Here is a 13,141-nt window from a genome sequence, read left to right on the forward strand (position 1 = left end):
TCTGATCACCAGGAGGAGAATATTAGTGGTGATCTTGGGTAGTTGGAGATACTAAACAATGTAATATATAGCTCAGGGGGATCGTGTGTTGAAAAAGAAAATTGTGAAGGCTTTTGGCAATGCACTGCCGAGAATGAAGACAATAAGGGCTCTCAGCAATAACCTGCTAAATGTTGGAGTATTGTTCAGCTGCCGAGCATCGAACCTGATGAAGCTTCTCAGTAATAGCCTGCCGAGTCTGATGCAGAGTATCGGCAGGAGTTTGCCGAACCAGCAGCTATCGAACCCACACTCCCTTCTCTCGAGCTCTATAGTGCCACCCAATATGTCTTCTCTGAATATTCCTAAGGTAAATGTTACTGATGCTCATGTAACTAATCCAGATAATATTATGAGTACATATAAGTTGTAGCAAGGCAAAATCGTGGTGTTCCTCCTGACAGGTTTTCACCTGCAGGAAAAGTGAAGTATCCAATAGCTAATTATGTGTCATGCTCGAACTTTGCACCGAAACGTCAAGCTTGGGTAAATAATGTGGAAGCAATCCAAGCACCAACTCGTGTTGAGGAGGCCTTGAAGGATCCTAAATGGGCTGCTGCAATGGATGAAGAAATGATGGCACAACATAAGAATGATAAGTGGGAGGTAATGGAGCTACCAAGAGGAAAAAAAACCGGTTAGGTGTAGATGGGTCTTTACAATCAAATACAAGGCAGACGGATCGGTGGACATGTACAAAGTAAGGTTAGTAGCAAAGGGTTATACTCAAACTTATGGTGTTGATTATTAGGACACTTTTCTCCAGTAACGAAGATGAATAAAGTATGAGTTCTTATTTCTTTAGCTGCAAATTTGAATTGGCCACTGAAACAGTTTGATGTAAAAAATGCTTTTCTTCATAGGCTCTTGAAAGAAGAAGTGTATATGGATTTTCCTTCGGCGTATAAAGCCGGAGGGAAAACCGGAGTATGTAGGTTGCGAAAGTCACTTTACAGGCTTAAGCAATCAGCTCGTGCGTGGTTTGGTAGATTTACTCAAGTTATGAGGAGGATTGTGTATTATCAAAGTCACTCTGATCATACGTTATTTATGAAATGGAGAAGTGGTAAAGTGACGATCCTAATTATTTATATGGATGACATGATAATAACGGGTGATGATTCAAAGGAGATGACGAAATTAGAACAAAGTCTTGCCGCCGAGTTCGAGATGAAGAATTTGGGAGATATGAAATATTTCCTTGGAGTGGAAGTCGCCCGGTCATCTAGAGGTATCTTCTTGTCTCAATGTAAATATGTTCTAGATTTATAGGCATGCTGGGATGGAAACCTACGGACACTCCCATCGCAGAGAACCATTATTTGGGGATTTATACAGATCAGGAACCGGTTGACAAGGGTAGATATCAATGGCTAGTGGGGAGGCTGATTTATTTGTCTCACACTTGTTCGGATATTGCCTATGCAGTAAATGTGGTTAGTCAATTTATGCACTCACCAAGTGTGGATCATATGGCGGCAGTAATGAGAATTTTGGCATATTTGAAGTTTGCTCCGGGAAAGGGAATTTTGTATGAAGAGATACGGCTATATCTCTAGGTTGCGCACCCATTTCACGATCGTTCTATTTGTGCTCTTCATGGACATATGAGGATTAAGGGATTTACTGATGCTGATTGAGCAGGTAATGTGATTGATAGACAATCTACATCTGGGTATTTTACATTCGTTGGAAGTAATTTGGTTACGTGGCGGAGCAAGAAGCAGAATGTGGTATCACCATCCTCTGTCGAAGCCGAGTATAGGGGTATGGCACATGGTGTGTGTGAGATTCTTTGGCTATGAAAGTTGCTTTAGGGTCTTGGTTTTAAATAGAAGGAGGCAACGAAATTGTATTGTGATAATAAGTTCGCTAAAGAAAAAGATGAGAAACTGGTACATCATGACAAGACTAAGCATGTTGAGGTTGATCGACATTTTATCAAAGAAAAGCTGGAGAAGAAGATTGTGTTAATACCGTTCGTGAACTCTGAGGAACAACTTGCGAATATCCTTACTCAATCTCTGTGTAGTAGGAGCTTCGATGACTCACTTATCAAGTTGGGCATGTGTAACATCTATGCTCCAACTTGAGGGGGAGTATCGGAATGAGTCAAGATTTTAGGAGAAAAGGAATGTAAATATTTAGTAATTATTAGACTCATGTTTTAGGAAGGATATTGTGTCCTTTTTTTTGTTTCCTTTTGTAACAAGGATTGTATGTACTTTTATTCAGAATTATGGAATACGTGAAAATTAAGCTGTAAAATTCTATTTCAAGAAGAGAATATTTTTGTCCACTCACATTTTCTTGTTTTGCGCCTCCTTCGTGATCTAGTAGCGGTGACGTTGGACTAGCAGATGCATGATCATGCCTAATAATGAAAGAATGATCTCAATTAATCAAAATAATCAAAACTCATCAGATAAATGGTGTTTCCAACAATAAACCTAGTGTGTGTGTTTATATATATATTCAAAATCATTTTTTTGAAAACAAATGTCCACTCATAGGAGGGATTTTTCAGTGTGATCGGCACATGAGGTGGTACACCACGTGTCACTATACAAATGGTGTGATATGTGTGTTAAAAAGTTAATAACTTACAAAATAAAACTTCTCACCACTTACATAAAAACATATGGTGTATCGCCTGTGTTCCCGTCACAATAAAAAATTTCTCCACTCATAGGAGCTCTAGTCTGTCCTCATCCAGAGGAGGATACTCTCTAAAGCGTCTAGCATGTCCAAAGCCATTTTGATACAATTAAAAGGATGAACTTTTGCCCACCACCTACTTATTACTATTAGATGAATTTAAGTTTTGAGATTTGTATTTATTCATTACACATATTTTGAAGTTTAAACTTATCTGATAGTAATAAATAGGGTGGTGAGTATCATCATTACTTAAGGATGGTGAGAATCATCATTACTTAAAGGTGGTGAGCAAATATATTCCTCAATTAAAAATATCAAAACAGTAATGGGGTAAAGTTTGAATTAGTTCCAACACCCGATACCTGGAAGCCCTTTTACTCTCCAGGCACACTATCACAACATATTTGCAATCTTGAGTTTCCAGTCCTGGATGGGGTTGTTGTGTATTTTTATACTCGAATGTGAGAAATAATTGAATCTACAATATTTCTTAGGGTAAATTACATTTTACCCCCTCATGTTTGAGTGCAATTGCAACCTCATACAACATCTTTAAAACATTTCAATCACATACATTGACTTATCATTTAATTACAATCTTATACATCCGTTAGTCAAACCATTAATTTGACCATTAAGTGATGATGTGGATAATATAAAGTCCATATATTTCTGTTCATTTGTGTTCAGGGGTTTGTTTGGCATATTACATAAAAGTGAAGCTATGGATCAATTACATGGATCAAGATTTGCAACGAGGCTCCAAGTATCCATCATCTTTTGTTTGCTGACAATAGTTTTTTGTTTGCTCGGGGAAGTTTGGAGGAGTGTGTGCATATCAGGCAATTGCTACAAGCCTACGAAGTGGCTTAGGGACAAGCGGTGAAATTTGAAAAAAGTTGTGTAGCCTTCAGCGTCAATCTTACGGAGGTCGATCAACAATTGTTGGCGGATTTTTTGGGAGTAAAGGGAGTGACTCACCATGATAAATACATGGGACTTCCAGTGTTCGTCGGGAAATCGAATAAACAAACTTTTGCATATGTGAAGGATAGAATTTGGAAAAAGCTCCATGGGTGGCGTGGGGATTTATTAAGCACCGCTAGGAGAGAACTTTTAATTAAGACCATGGCTCAACCCTTACCGATTTATTCGATGCAATGTTTCCTATTACCCAAAACTTTTGTGCCAAAATGAATATGATGCTTGCTAAATTCTAGTAGAGCGGGGAACCTGGCAAGAAAAAGATACATTGGATTGATTGGCGAATGCTGTGTAAACCAAAGTGGGATGGTGGGTTGGGTTTTAGGGACCTCTATGCTTTTAATCTAGCTTTATTAGCTAAGTAGCCGTGGAGGCTTGTGAGAAGCCCAGATTCCTTGGCTTTCTAGTTACTCAAGGCTCGTTATTTCCCAAAATGCGAGTTTTTGAAGGCAATGTGTAACATAAATTCCTCCTATTGTTGGAGAAGCATTTGGCCTCAAGAAATGTATTAACGAAAGGTTTGAGGTGGTAGGTGGGCTCGGGGTCTATTGTTAGAGTTTGGGAGGATGATTGGATCCCCTATGAATCTTTCTTCAAGGTGATTACTCCCCTTTCTCTGCCGTGGACCAGAGAGATGATAGTGGATCGGTTGATATTGAATGGTGTAGGTGTGTGGAATATATCGCTGCTTAGATAGTTATTTTATGAGGAGGAGGTTGATTTTATACAACGAATTCCACTTAGCTCGCGACCCTCATCACATCGCTTAATTTGGCATTATGAAAAGAATGGACAGTTATCTATTAGGAATGCTTATCAATTGGCTTGTAGGGAAGTGGAAGGGAGTTATTTAGAGGCAGGTGGCTTAGGTTCAAGGAATAGTGAGCGTGTTCTATGGAAGAAGGTGTGGGGAGCGTGTGTCCCAGGGAAAGTAAAAATTTTGGGATGGCGGGGTTGTTTAAATTCCCTACTGACTCGTTCGAAGTTAGCTAAACGGAAAATAGTGGTAGACGATATGTGCTTATTTTGTGCTTCAAGACCAGAGACTATTGAACATGTTTTGAGAGATTGCCCCATGACAACTGCAGTGTGGTTTTCGTACCTGGGGTTGAGGGTCAACAATGGCAGTAATGTAAGTTTGCTTGATTGGTTGGTTGGGTTAGTTCATACTGCTACGAAGGCTACCTTTGAGTTAATTTTGATGCTGCGTGGAGTATTTGGCATGCTAGAAATGACTTGCTATAGAATGGAAATCAAACGTTGCCAAGTGAAGTCTCTTTGCGAGCTGTGGAATAGCTGGAAGCTTTTTAGAAATGGCATCTACCTCCCAAGATTTCAAAAACTGTGCAAAAACAACAGTGGCACAAACCTGAGGGGGGATGGATCAAGTGCAACTTCTATGGGGCGTAGAACGAAAGAACGCGAATTTGAGGTGTTGGGGTAATCTTACGTAACTGCAATGGTGGTTTTATTGCACCATGTTCAGGGAGTTTCGAATTAGTGACTTCACCCCTGCATGCTGAAATGATTGCGGCTCGTAGGGCTATTTGTTTTGTGATTCAAGTTGGCTCCTGCGATGTTCAAGTGGTGTTTGAAGGAGACTCATTAATCACGTTAGCTGCTATGAGGAATACAAGGGATGACACTTCAATATTGGGCCCTATTATCAATGACATCTGCTTGTTTTTTCTAGAACTTGCCCATGTTAAGCTTAATCATGTTAGAAAGGAGGCCAATTCCGCCGCCCATCGACTTGCTCGATCTGGGATTGGCAAGATTGATGAATTTCAATGGAGGGGGACTGCTTCTGAGTTATTGCTGGATACTCTTATGGAAGACAACTTTTTATAATTTTGCTTGTTTGCTCTCTTGGTGTGAGGATAGGTAAAGTTAGTTGTTCGTGTGGGACACTTTTTTTCCCTTCGACCGGGTTAAAAGTCTCATCAAGGTTTTTATCATGGCCCATTTAAGCACACTATCCTCCACTTTGTACGTTTTTATCTTATATTAATAAATATCGTACTTCTTTAAAAAAAACAAAAAAAAAAAAAAAAACAAAATGACCCCACTTATCTCTCTCTCAAAAAATCTCCAACCCCAAACTCAGTGGTTGCAACCACTTTTCATCTTCTTCCCTGACGACCCGATGCACCCAGACGACTCAGATGGCAGCTCCACCGCCGTTCCCTATCGATGTCAGACCACCACCATGACCCAATGTTCCTCATGGAATAAAGCCCAAGTCTCTGCTTGGTGATTTTCAAACCCCAAGCCCTTGAATCGAAGAGCCCCATCTTGGACCCAACTTCCCACAACAAAGTTGGCAACATCCTCCTCTACCTTCTCTCTTTAACCACTTCGACCAAAGCCCCTTTATCTTCGCCGGAAATCGAAATCGCAAAGCTAACTGATTTAGAGACCCTAAATTCAACGCAATGATGAGATCTAAGTCGTCAGAGAGAAGGAAACCCTCGGCCACCACCTGCTATCAAAACAGGTGTCCACCATTCATCTGCATCCGCTTCCCCTTCGTCCGTCCCCCATCCCTTCCACCACCAAAACCACAACCCACTCCCCCACCCCTGACGGCGGAATTGCGAACAACAAGCCCTTGGAACTCCTCTGTTAACAACAACAAAGATGTTTCCGATTTGGGATTGGACCCCTTTATTTCGAATCGCAACCCTTTTCATTTTTTCTGCAGAATTGCAACCTTAAACCCTTTGCAGAAAACAAGAACTATGCCTTTCTTTTGAATTATTGATTTTCTTTTTTTCTTGGCTCATGATTTCTTGCTCCCGGACCCTTGGTCTTCTTTGAGCATCTATGGCCATTTGGTTGCTGGTAGTGGTGGCGGGCGGTGGTGCAGCGAGGTCGCCTGAGCAACTTTAGCAGGGTAGGCAGATCGGCCACATCCCAAAAAATCCTGAAAGCCTGAAATCTGGAGGTAGCAATGGGTGTCGTTCTGTAGGAAGAATTGGGTGGGGAGGAGATGAGAGTGAGGGGTGGGCGGAGACCAAGAGAAGAAAAGAGAGAGAGAGAGAGAGAAAGGAAATGGTGGGTTAGAGAAGAAGGAGAAAGCCCTTCTATAATTAAAAATTATTTTATTAATTTTTAATTCATGTGTCACATGTATATAGGGCCTGTGAGATCCACATAAGTAGATAACTGAAAATTTAACAGAAATTGAGACGGTTGTATGGAAATTGAAATGGAATAATAGTAAATGTATGAAATTGAAATGTTTTAAAGATATTATAAGAAGTTATAATTGCATTTAAATTTGAGGGTGTAAAATGCAATTTACCCTATTAATACGACCTGAAGAGTAGGTATTTGCGGGACGTCCTAACCTTTACCCTTTGCCACTCCGATGATGTCAATCATCTCATCCATTTTCGGAAACAACATCAATCATCTTTTAAAATTAACTTCACTCGGTTAGATGACAGACATGTTTTTCTCTTACAAAATATCATTGGAGTGACGTAATTAAAAAAAAGTTGTTGGGATTCGCTAATATTTTTGGATTTGAGAGTTTTTAATTTTAATTTTAATTTTATTTTAAGTACAACGATATATTTTACACCAATAGAATGGGGAGTTCGGCAAAGCCACAATGGATAGTTTAATTTGGAATCGAATTTGCTATCCACGAAATCCGAACCTAAAACTTTTTACTTAGAAGTGAAGAAGAATACCACCAGACTGTAGTCTTTAACTTTAAGAGTTAGATAACCCAACAAATGAAGATAATTATTTCATTTGTAAGAGAAAAACAGGTTTGTCATATGATCAAGTGAAGTTAATTACAAACTGAAACTTCTGAAAAGAGTATATAAATAATAAGTTTTTGTCCAAATTTATTATATTTAGTAAGACTAATTTTGGTAAGACATAAAATATAAGATTGTTATTATTATTATTATCACAAATTTGATAATAAGCTTGATTGACATATATTTAGTAATTATAAATAAGGATTGTTCATGATCTCACAATACACGTCATATTTCAATGCTAAACGCCATTTAATTATTCTGAGATCAATCCCAAGTCTTCAATTCATATGTGAGCTAATGTCTTCTTATTGTGATTTCCAAATATATCTTTCGTATTTTTCTTCCAGCAGAGTTCAACCATCTTTCTTCAAAAATACATCCACAATGGTGAAACTTGGCTTTAAAACCAAGGTTTCCCAGGCAACCACAGCTTCCTTTCCACAGTTCTCATGCACAGCAGTGACTTCAATACGATGAATAACCCATTTGTCGCTAAGAAGTTGAATTTTCTGCACTTGGCGTTCAGCAAGTTTACAAGTATTTTCTTTGGTTTTCCAAATGCCATCTTTCAGCAGAAATTCCTTACGAACCTTATCATCATCTACTATATTGTTGTTCATTTCAGCCATGAAGTATGGATGCATCTCCGGAGCTCCGATTGCTCGGCGAATGCCACCATCATAATTCACCCCTGGAGCAAACATTTCACGAAGCTCATCCACTAATCCTGCAGCCACCATTTCGTCAACTCTTTTGGACACACGATTATATAGCACAGGCAACGACACATCAAGCCATATAAAACAGCAATCATATTTATTTCGAAACTCAATCACTGGATCTTCGATGAGTGCCTCGATATAAGAGTTGGATCCGCCAGCAATGATTGGGAGGCAGTTGCGCCTTGTGATCTCATCGATTGAAGTTTGCACACGACGACAAAATTCATCAATGGAGAAATCAGCTACTGGGTCTTCTACGAACCCTAATAAGTGATGACGGATGCCTCGTTGCTCAGATTCTGTGGCTTTGTTAGTGACAATGTCCAGGCCTTTGTAGGCTTGGATTTTGTCCGAATTAATTACTTCTCCCCCGTAATGGGTAGCTAGGTCTATGGAAAGTTTGGTTTTTCCACACCCAGTCGGACCCATTATAAAAACAACCTTCGCCTTTTTGTGGACAGAACCATTGACATGGACAGATTCCATAGTTCTCCCTGTCACAGTCATTTATTTAATACACAATAATCAAATTTACCATTTTTACAAGGGAAGTTAATATCTTCAAATACTAATTGAATAACAAATGGAAAGATAAAACACACACACACACACACACACACATATATATATATATATATACACCAAGTTTTTTTCGTGATTCATGTGGTGACTTTTAATAAACCTATAGTGAAAAAGCTGTAAATCGTAACCTTGTGAGATGGTTGTTATCAATCATAGTCCAAATTAAATTTTCCCTCATTCTTCTATCATATGTGGGGGAAATGTGTCACTACACTTTCTTTTTATTACATCAACCAATCATAAAATGCCATATCGACATAAACCTTATATTTTAAAATTTTTAGAACTAAAATAAAAAACAAGAAAATCACAAGTGAAGCACGTGTACACAGAAAGACTTATAACTCTGATGGTTAAGAACATTTTGAACTAAGCTTAGTGCTAGAATTTAGGAAATAAAATATACTAATAAAAGGTATAAAAGAGAAAAAAATACATATAGTTCTCATCAGAAAAATACTTGTCAAGAAACTCGCCACAGACCTTCTTTGTCTTGACGAAAATAAATCGGTTTTGTGTTTCCTCTGCTTTATAATTTGCTAGCTCTCACTCACAGTTTCGTAACGAGTACAATAGAAATGTTTCTCATGAAATATTCGAGTGGGTATATATACTAATTTATCACACATATATGTGTGTGTGTGTTAGATCTTTTTCTTTTTTTTTTTCTTTCAATTCCCTAATATCGTAATCTGTTTTAGTTATTAGCAATAATTCCAAAATCTGATATCAATACAGTGTATCCACATGATTTTAAAATTTTCTTGCATATATACAGATACAAATATCCACGGGTATTAATTATCAAAATCTTTCTGTCAAAGTCTTACATATAAACTTTCCATTTTTACTGTCACCTTATTTGACAACATAAAAAAAAAAAAAGGGAATGTTTGAATATTATTTTTCTTTGTTTTGTCAAAGAAAAAAAAAAAGAATTTGATACAAACAATCGGTAAATGTTCGAAAAGCAACAATTGGATACAAATACTTGTTTCATATTATTGTTCTTACCAAATATATATATTTCCACGAGCACAGAAATGAATTGTATTATAAAATAGTATGAATTTGTTCAGTTGAGACGGTCGTCTTTAATCATACAACTTTACCATCCTTAGCTAATAAACAGAAAAAGAAGAAGAAGAAGAGTTTGAATGTGTATTTTACAGTATTCCTTAAGCCGCTAATGTCAATGTATCAGTGCGTATCTAATTCTATGAATGTATATCAAACATGCAATCCGTTTGTGGTATTCAGATCAAATATAAACATACATGACTCATTACGCTTTGTGAAAAGCCTTTGAAAAACCATGCAACCCTGACATTCCAACTATCATTCACAAGAAGCAATACTCAATCCTCCGGTGGCATTCCTACCGAATTGCATCCAATTACTTATCTAAACATTATAATGGTAACTAAGCATTAAGATATAGAGACAGTTTAAAAACAGTGATTAATAATTCAAAGTATGCATGGATAATATCATAAGCAATTAAATAAAAACTACGTATTCATGCTAAGGCTCAAGGCATCGCCCTAGCAAACGGAAATTAGTTATGAACAACTATAAAACAAAATATTATTAAGAACATGGATAGAAAACATTTTGAAATACAAATCATCAAAGCCTGGCTAAGTTCTCCAAATTGATGCCTATGTTCTCCCTTTTCTAATGGCTAAATAGCCTTATTTATACTACTACAAAATAAAATCCTACTTAAAAAAGGTCTTCTAAAAACTAGAAAACATAATAGAATAAGATACCTAGGAAATAAAAGATTTCCTATTTGAACTGAAATTCGGACTTCTCAGAAAATCAAACTTTTGACCAACTAAATCAACCCCGATTTGGTCCTGAAAGGTCTCTTTTTAAAGCTTGAGACGTCTCTAACAAATCCTCAGAAGGAATCTTCCTCAAAATATGCCATCTTGACCTTCAAAATATCCAAAACGTCTAGAAACGTCAATTTAGGAAAGCTGCATGCTGGAACTTTATTTCATTGTCACGGTCAAACGGCTTGGTAGAAAAATCTGAAATTTTGATACAACCATCTTGAAAGACTCACGAACATCCTTCAATTGGAATCACTCCAAAATTTATCGGTTTGATCACTTTTTTCTCTAGAGGAAGTCGAATGTCCTACATTGAAAATATAATCCAAAGTATCAAAATCTCACAAAATAACTAATAAATTAATACTAAGATTAAGGTAAAATACATGGTATAATATGGACTCATCAAATATTATTTGTTTGAAAAAAAAAATGTATTCCTTAAGCATAGAGTAAATTCTTTAGTAAAAAAATGAAGAGTAATTTCTTTATAACTTTTGTGATTATTGAGGTAATGAAGCGAGCAACGCACAGTTTCTTGGCAATAGAAGATTTTTTCTATTAATAAGATAAATTACAAAACGAAGCCCCTAAGGTACCCAGAAGCAACAATTCCCACACCCAAGCAGCAAGAGCTTTAGGCAGCAAATAAAGGCGCTCTTTGCTAGTGTTTTTTCGAAAATGTTTCATATGCGTAAGAATCTCCGACTGTTACATATTTCGAACAACGAGAGTAAAAGAAGCATATGAATCAAAAACTTTAAGCCACGAGACTAAGAGCTAGTTCGCGACGCAACTCAATTGATGCTGTTAAATAAAGATAAATGAATAGCCCATCAAGTAGTGTAATAAGGAACTGCAAGGACACCGAAATGGATCGGGTGAAAAAATAAACTAAATAAATGTACTTCTCTAGGTTTCGAACAAAATAACCTAATTTTAAACAAAACATGTTTACATTTTGCGTTACTCCTTAAAAAATTCTTACTAGAATGCATTCCTTAGATTGTACAAACAAATTAATCACAGAACTACAAACACTCGGGAAACAAAATAATATTTAGTTACCATATGAATAAATTAATGTGCTTCAAAAAGTCTCAACAATAACAACCAAATTTCATCCTACTAAGTGGGGTCGGTTGTATGAATCCTAAAATGCCATTACGCACGGTTTTACACCAAATCTTCTGTTAGCTCAAGGTATTCCATATCTTGTCTTATAGTCTCTTTCAAAATCTTCATATGTCTTCCTCTACCCCATTTTTTCTAGGCCTACGTCTTATAGTTGCCTCTTCTAACCAGAATATCTATAGTTCGTCAGCTCATGTGTCGAAACCATTTTAACCAATTTTCTCTCATCTTATATTTAATTGCAAGAACTCATACTTTTTCTCGGATATCATCGTTCTTAATCATATCTTATCTCGTGTGCCCACACATCCAACAAAGCATTCTCATCTTCGCTACATTCATTTTTTGCACGTGTTGCTTTTTGACCTCTCAACATTCTGTGCCATAAAACATCACTGACCTTATTGTTGTCCTATAAAAAATTTTCCTTGAGTTTTGGTGGCATACGACAATTGCCCCACACCCGATGCACTCTTCCACTTCATTCATCCAACTTGAATTCTATGGTTGAGATCTCCATCTAGTTCTTTGTTATTTTGCAAGAAAGATCCCAGAGAACAAAAACATTCACTAGCTCTTTGGTACTTCCTGATCTCCAATCCTCACCCCTATCTCATTTAGGCCCCCATTTCCATTGAACTTGCACTCCATATACTATGTCATTGACCTACTCAGGCGATGGCCTATAGCTTCCAACACTTCATGCCAAAAGTTAAGCTTCACATTTACTCCATCCTACATTTCATCTATCAACACTAGACCATCAACAAAAAACATATACCAAGAGATATATCATGTTGGATATGTCTCGTTAACTCATCCATTACCAATGCAAAAAGTTAAAGACTTAAAGCTGAGCCTTGGTGTAAACCTATTGTTTGAATATATGCTACTCGTACTCTTTCATTCTCTAGAATCCTCCAAAGAATTTCTATTGAGACCCTATCATATGCTTTTTCCAAATCTATAAAAACAATGTGCAAATCCTTTTCCATATTTCTATATCGTTCCATTGATATTCGTAAGAGATAGATTGTCTTCATTGTCGAGTGCTCTGGCATGAACCCGAATTAATTCTCTTAGATATGTGCCTATTTTCTCAATCTATACTCAATTACCCTCTCCCAACATATATATGAAATTAAATTTTAATATTGACAAGGATTTTGTGGCTTATCTATAAATATGGATTACCATCATATAAAATTTTCCCATATCAACCTCTAGTGATAAGAATTCCCAGATATGTAACTGAAAGTATTTTATTAAGTTTTAATAAAAAAATAAAAAAACGTTGAAAATCCATGGATGAGAAAATAAGGATTGTTGTTCTATTCAAGCGAAATTCTAATCTAATAACTTGATGCAAGGGATGGTCAAACAACTAACCTTTTAA

At 36.9% G+C, this 13,141-nt stretch overlaps 1 protein-coding gene across 1 annotated transcript; it reads right to left on the reverse strand.

Annotated features, from left to right (window-relative positions):
- Window positions 1-7,819: 7,819 nt before the first annotated feature.
- LOC103961092 (adenylate isopentenyltransferase 5, chloroplastic-like) lies at window positions 7,820-8,674 on the reverse strand. The gene has a single exon (XM_009351158.1). The coding sequence runs from the start codon at window positions 8,672-8,674 to the stop codon at window positions 7,820-7,822; it is 855 nt and encodes a 284-aa protein (XP_009349433.1).
- Between the last annotated feature and the right edge of the window lie 4,467 nt (window positions 8,675-13,141).

This window comes from the organism of the source record quoted next, unplaced genomic scaffold (assembly GCF_019419815.1).
Source record: "Pyrus x bretschneideri cultivar Hongxiangsu unplaced genomic scaffold, Pyrus_bretschneideri_v1 Contig34, whole genome shotgun sequence".
Taxonomy (NCBI): Eukaryota; Viridiplantae; Streptophyta; class Magnoliopsida; order Rosales; family Rosaceae; genus Pyrus; species Pyrus x bretschneideri.

Bases quoted from the DNA above. Each gene is read 5' to 3' on its own strand.
- LOC103961092 (XM_009351158.1), bottom strand. From the start codon at position 8,674: ATGGAATCTGTCCATGTCAATGGTTCTGTCCACAAAAAGGCGAAGGTT.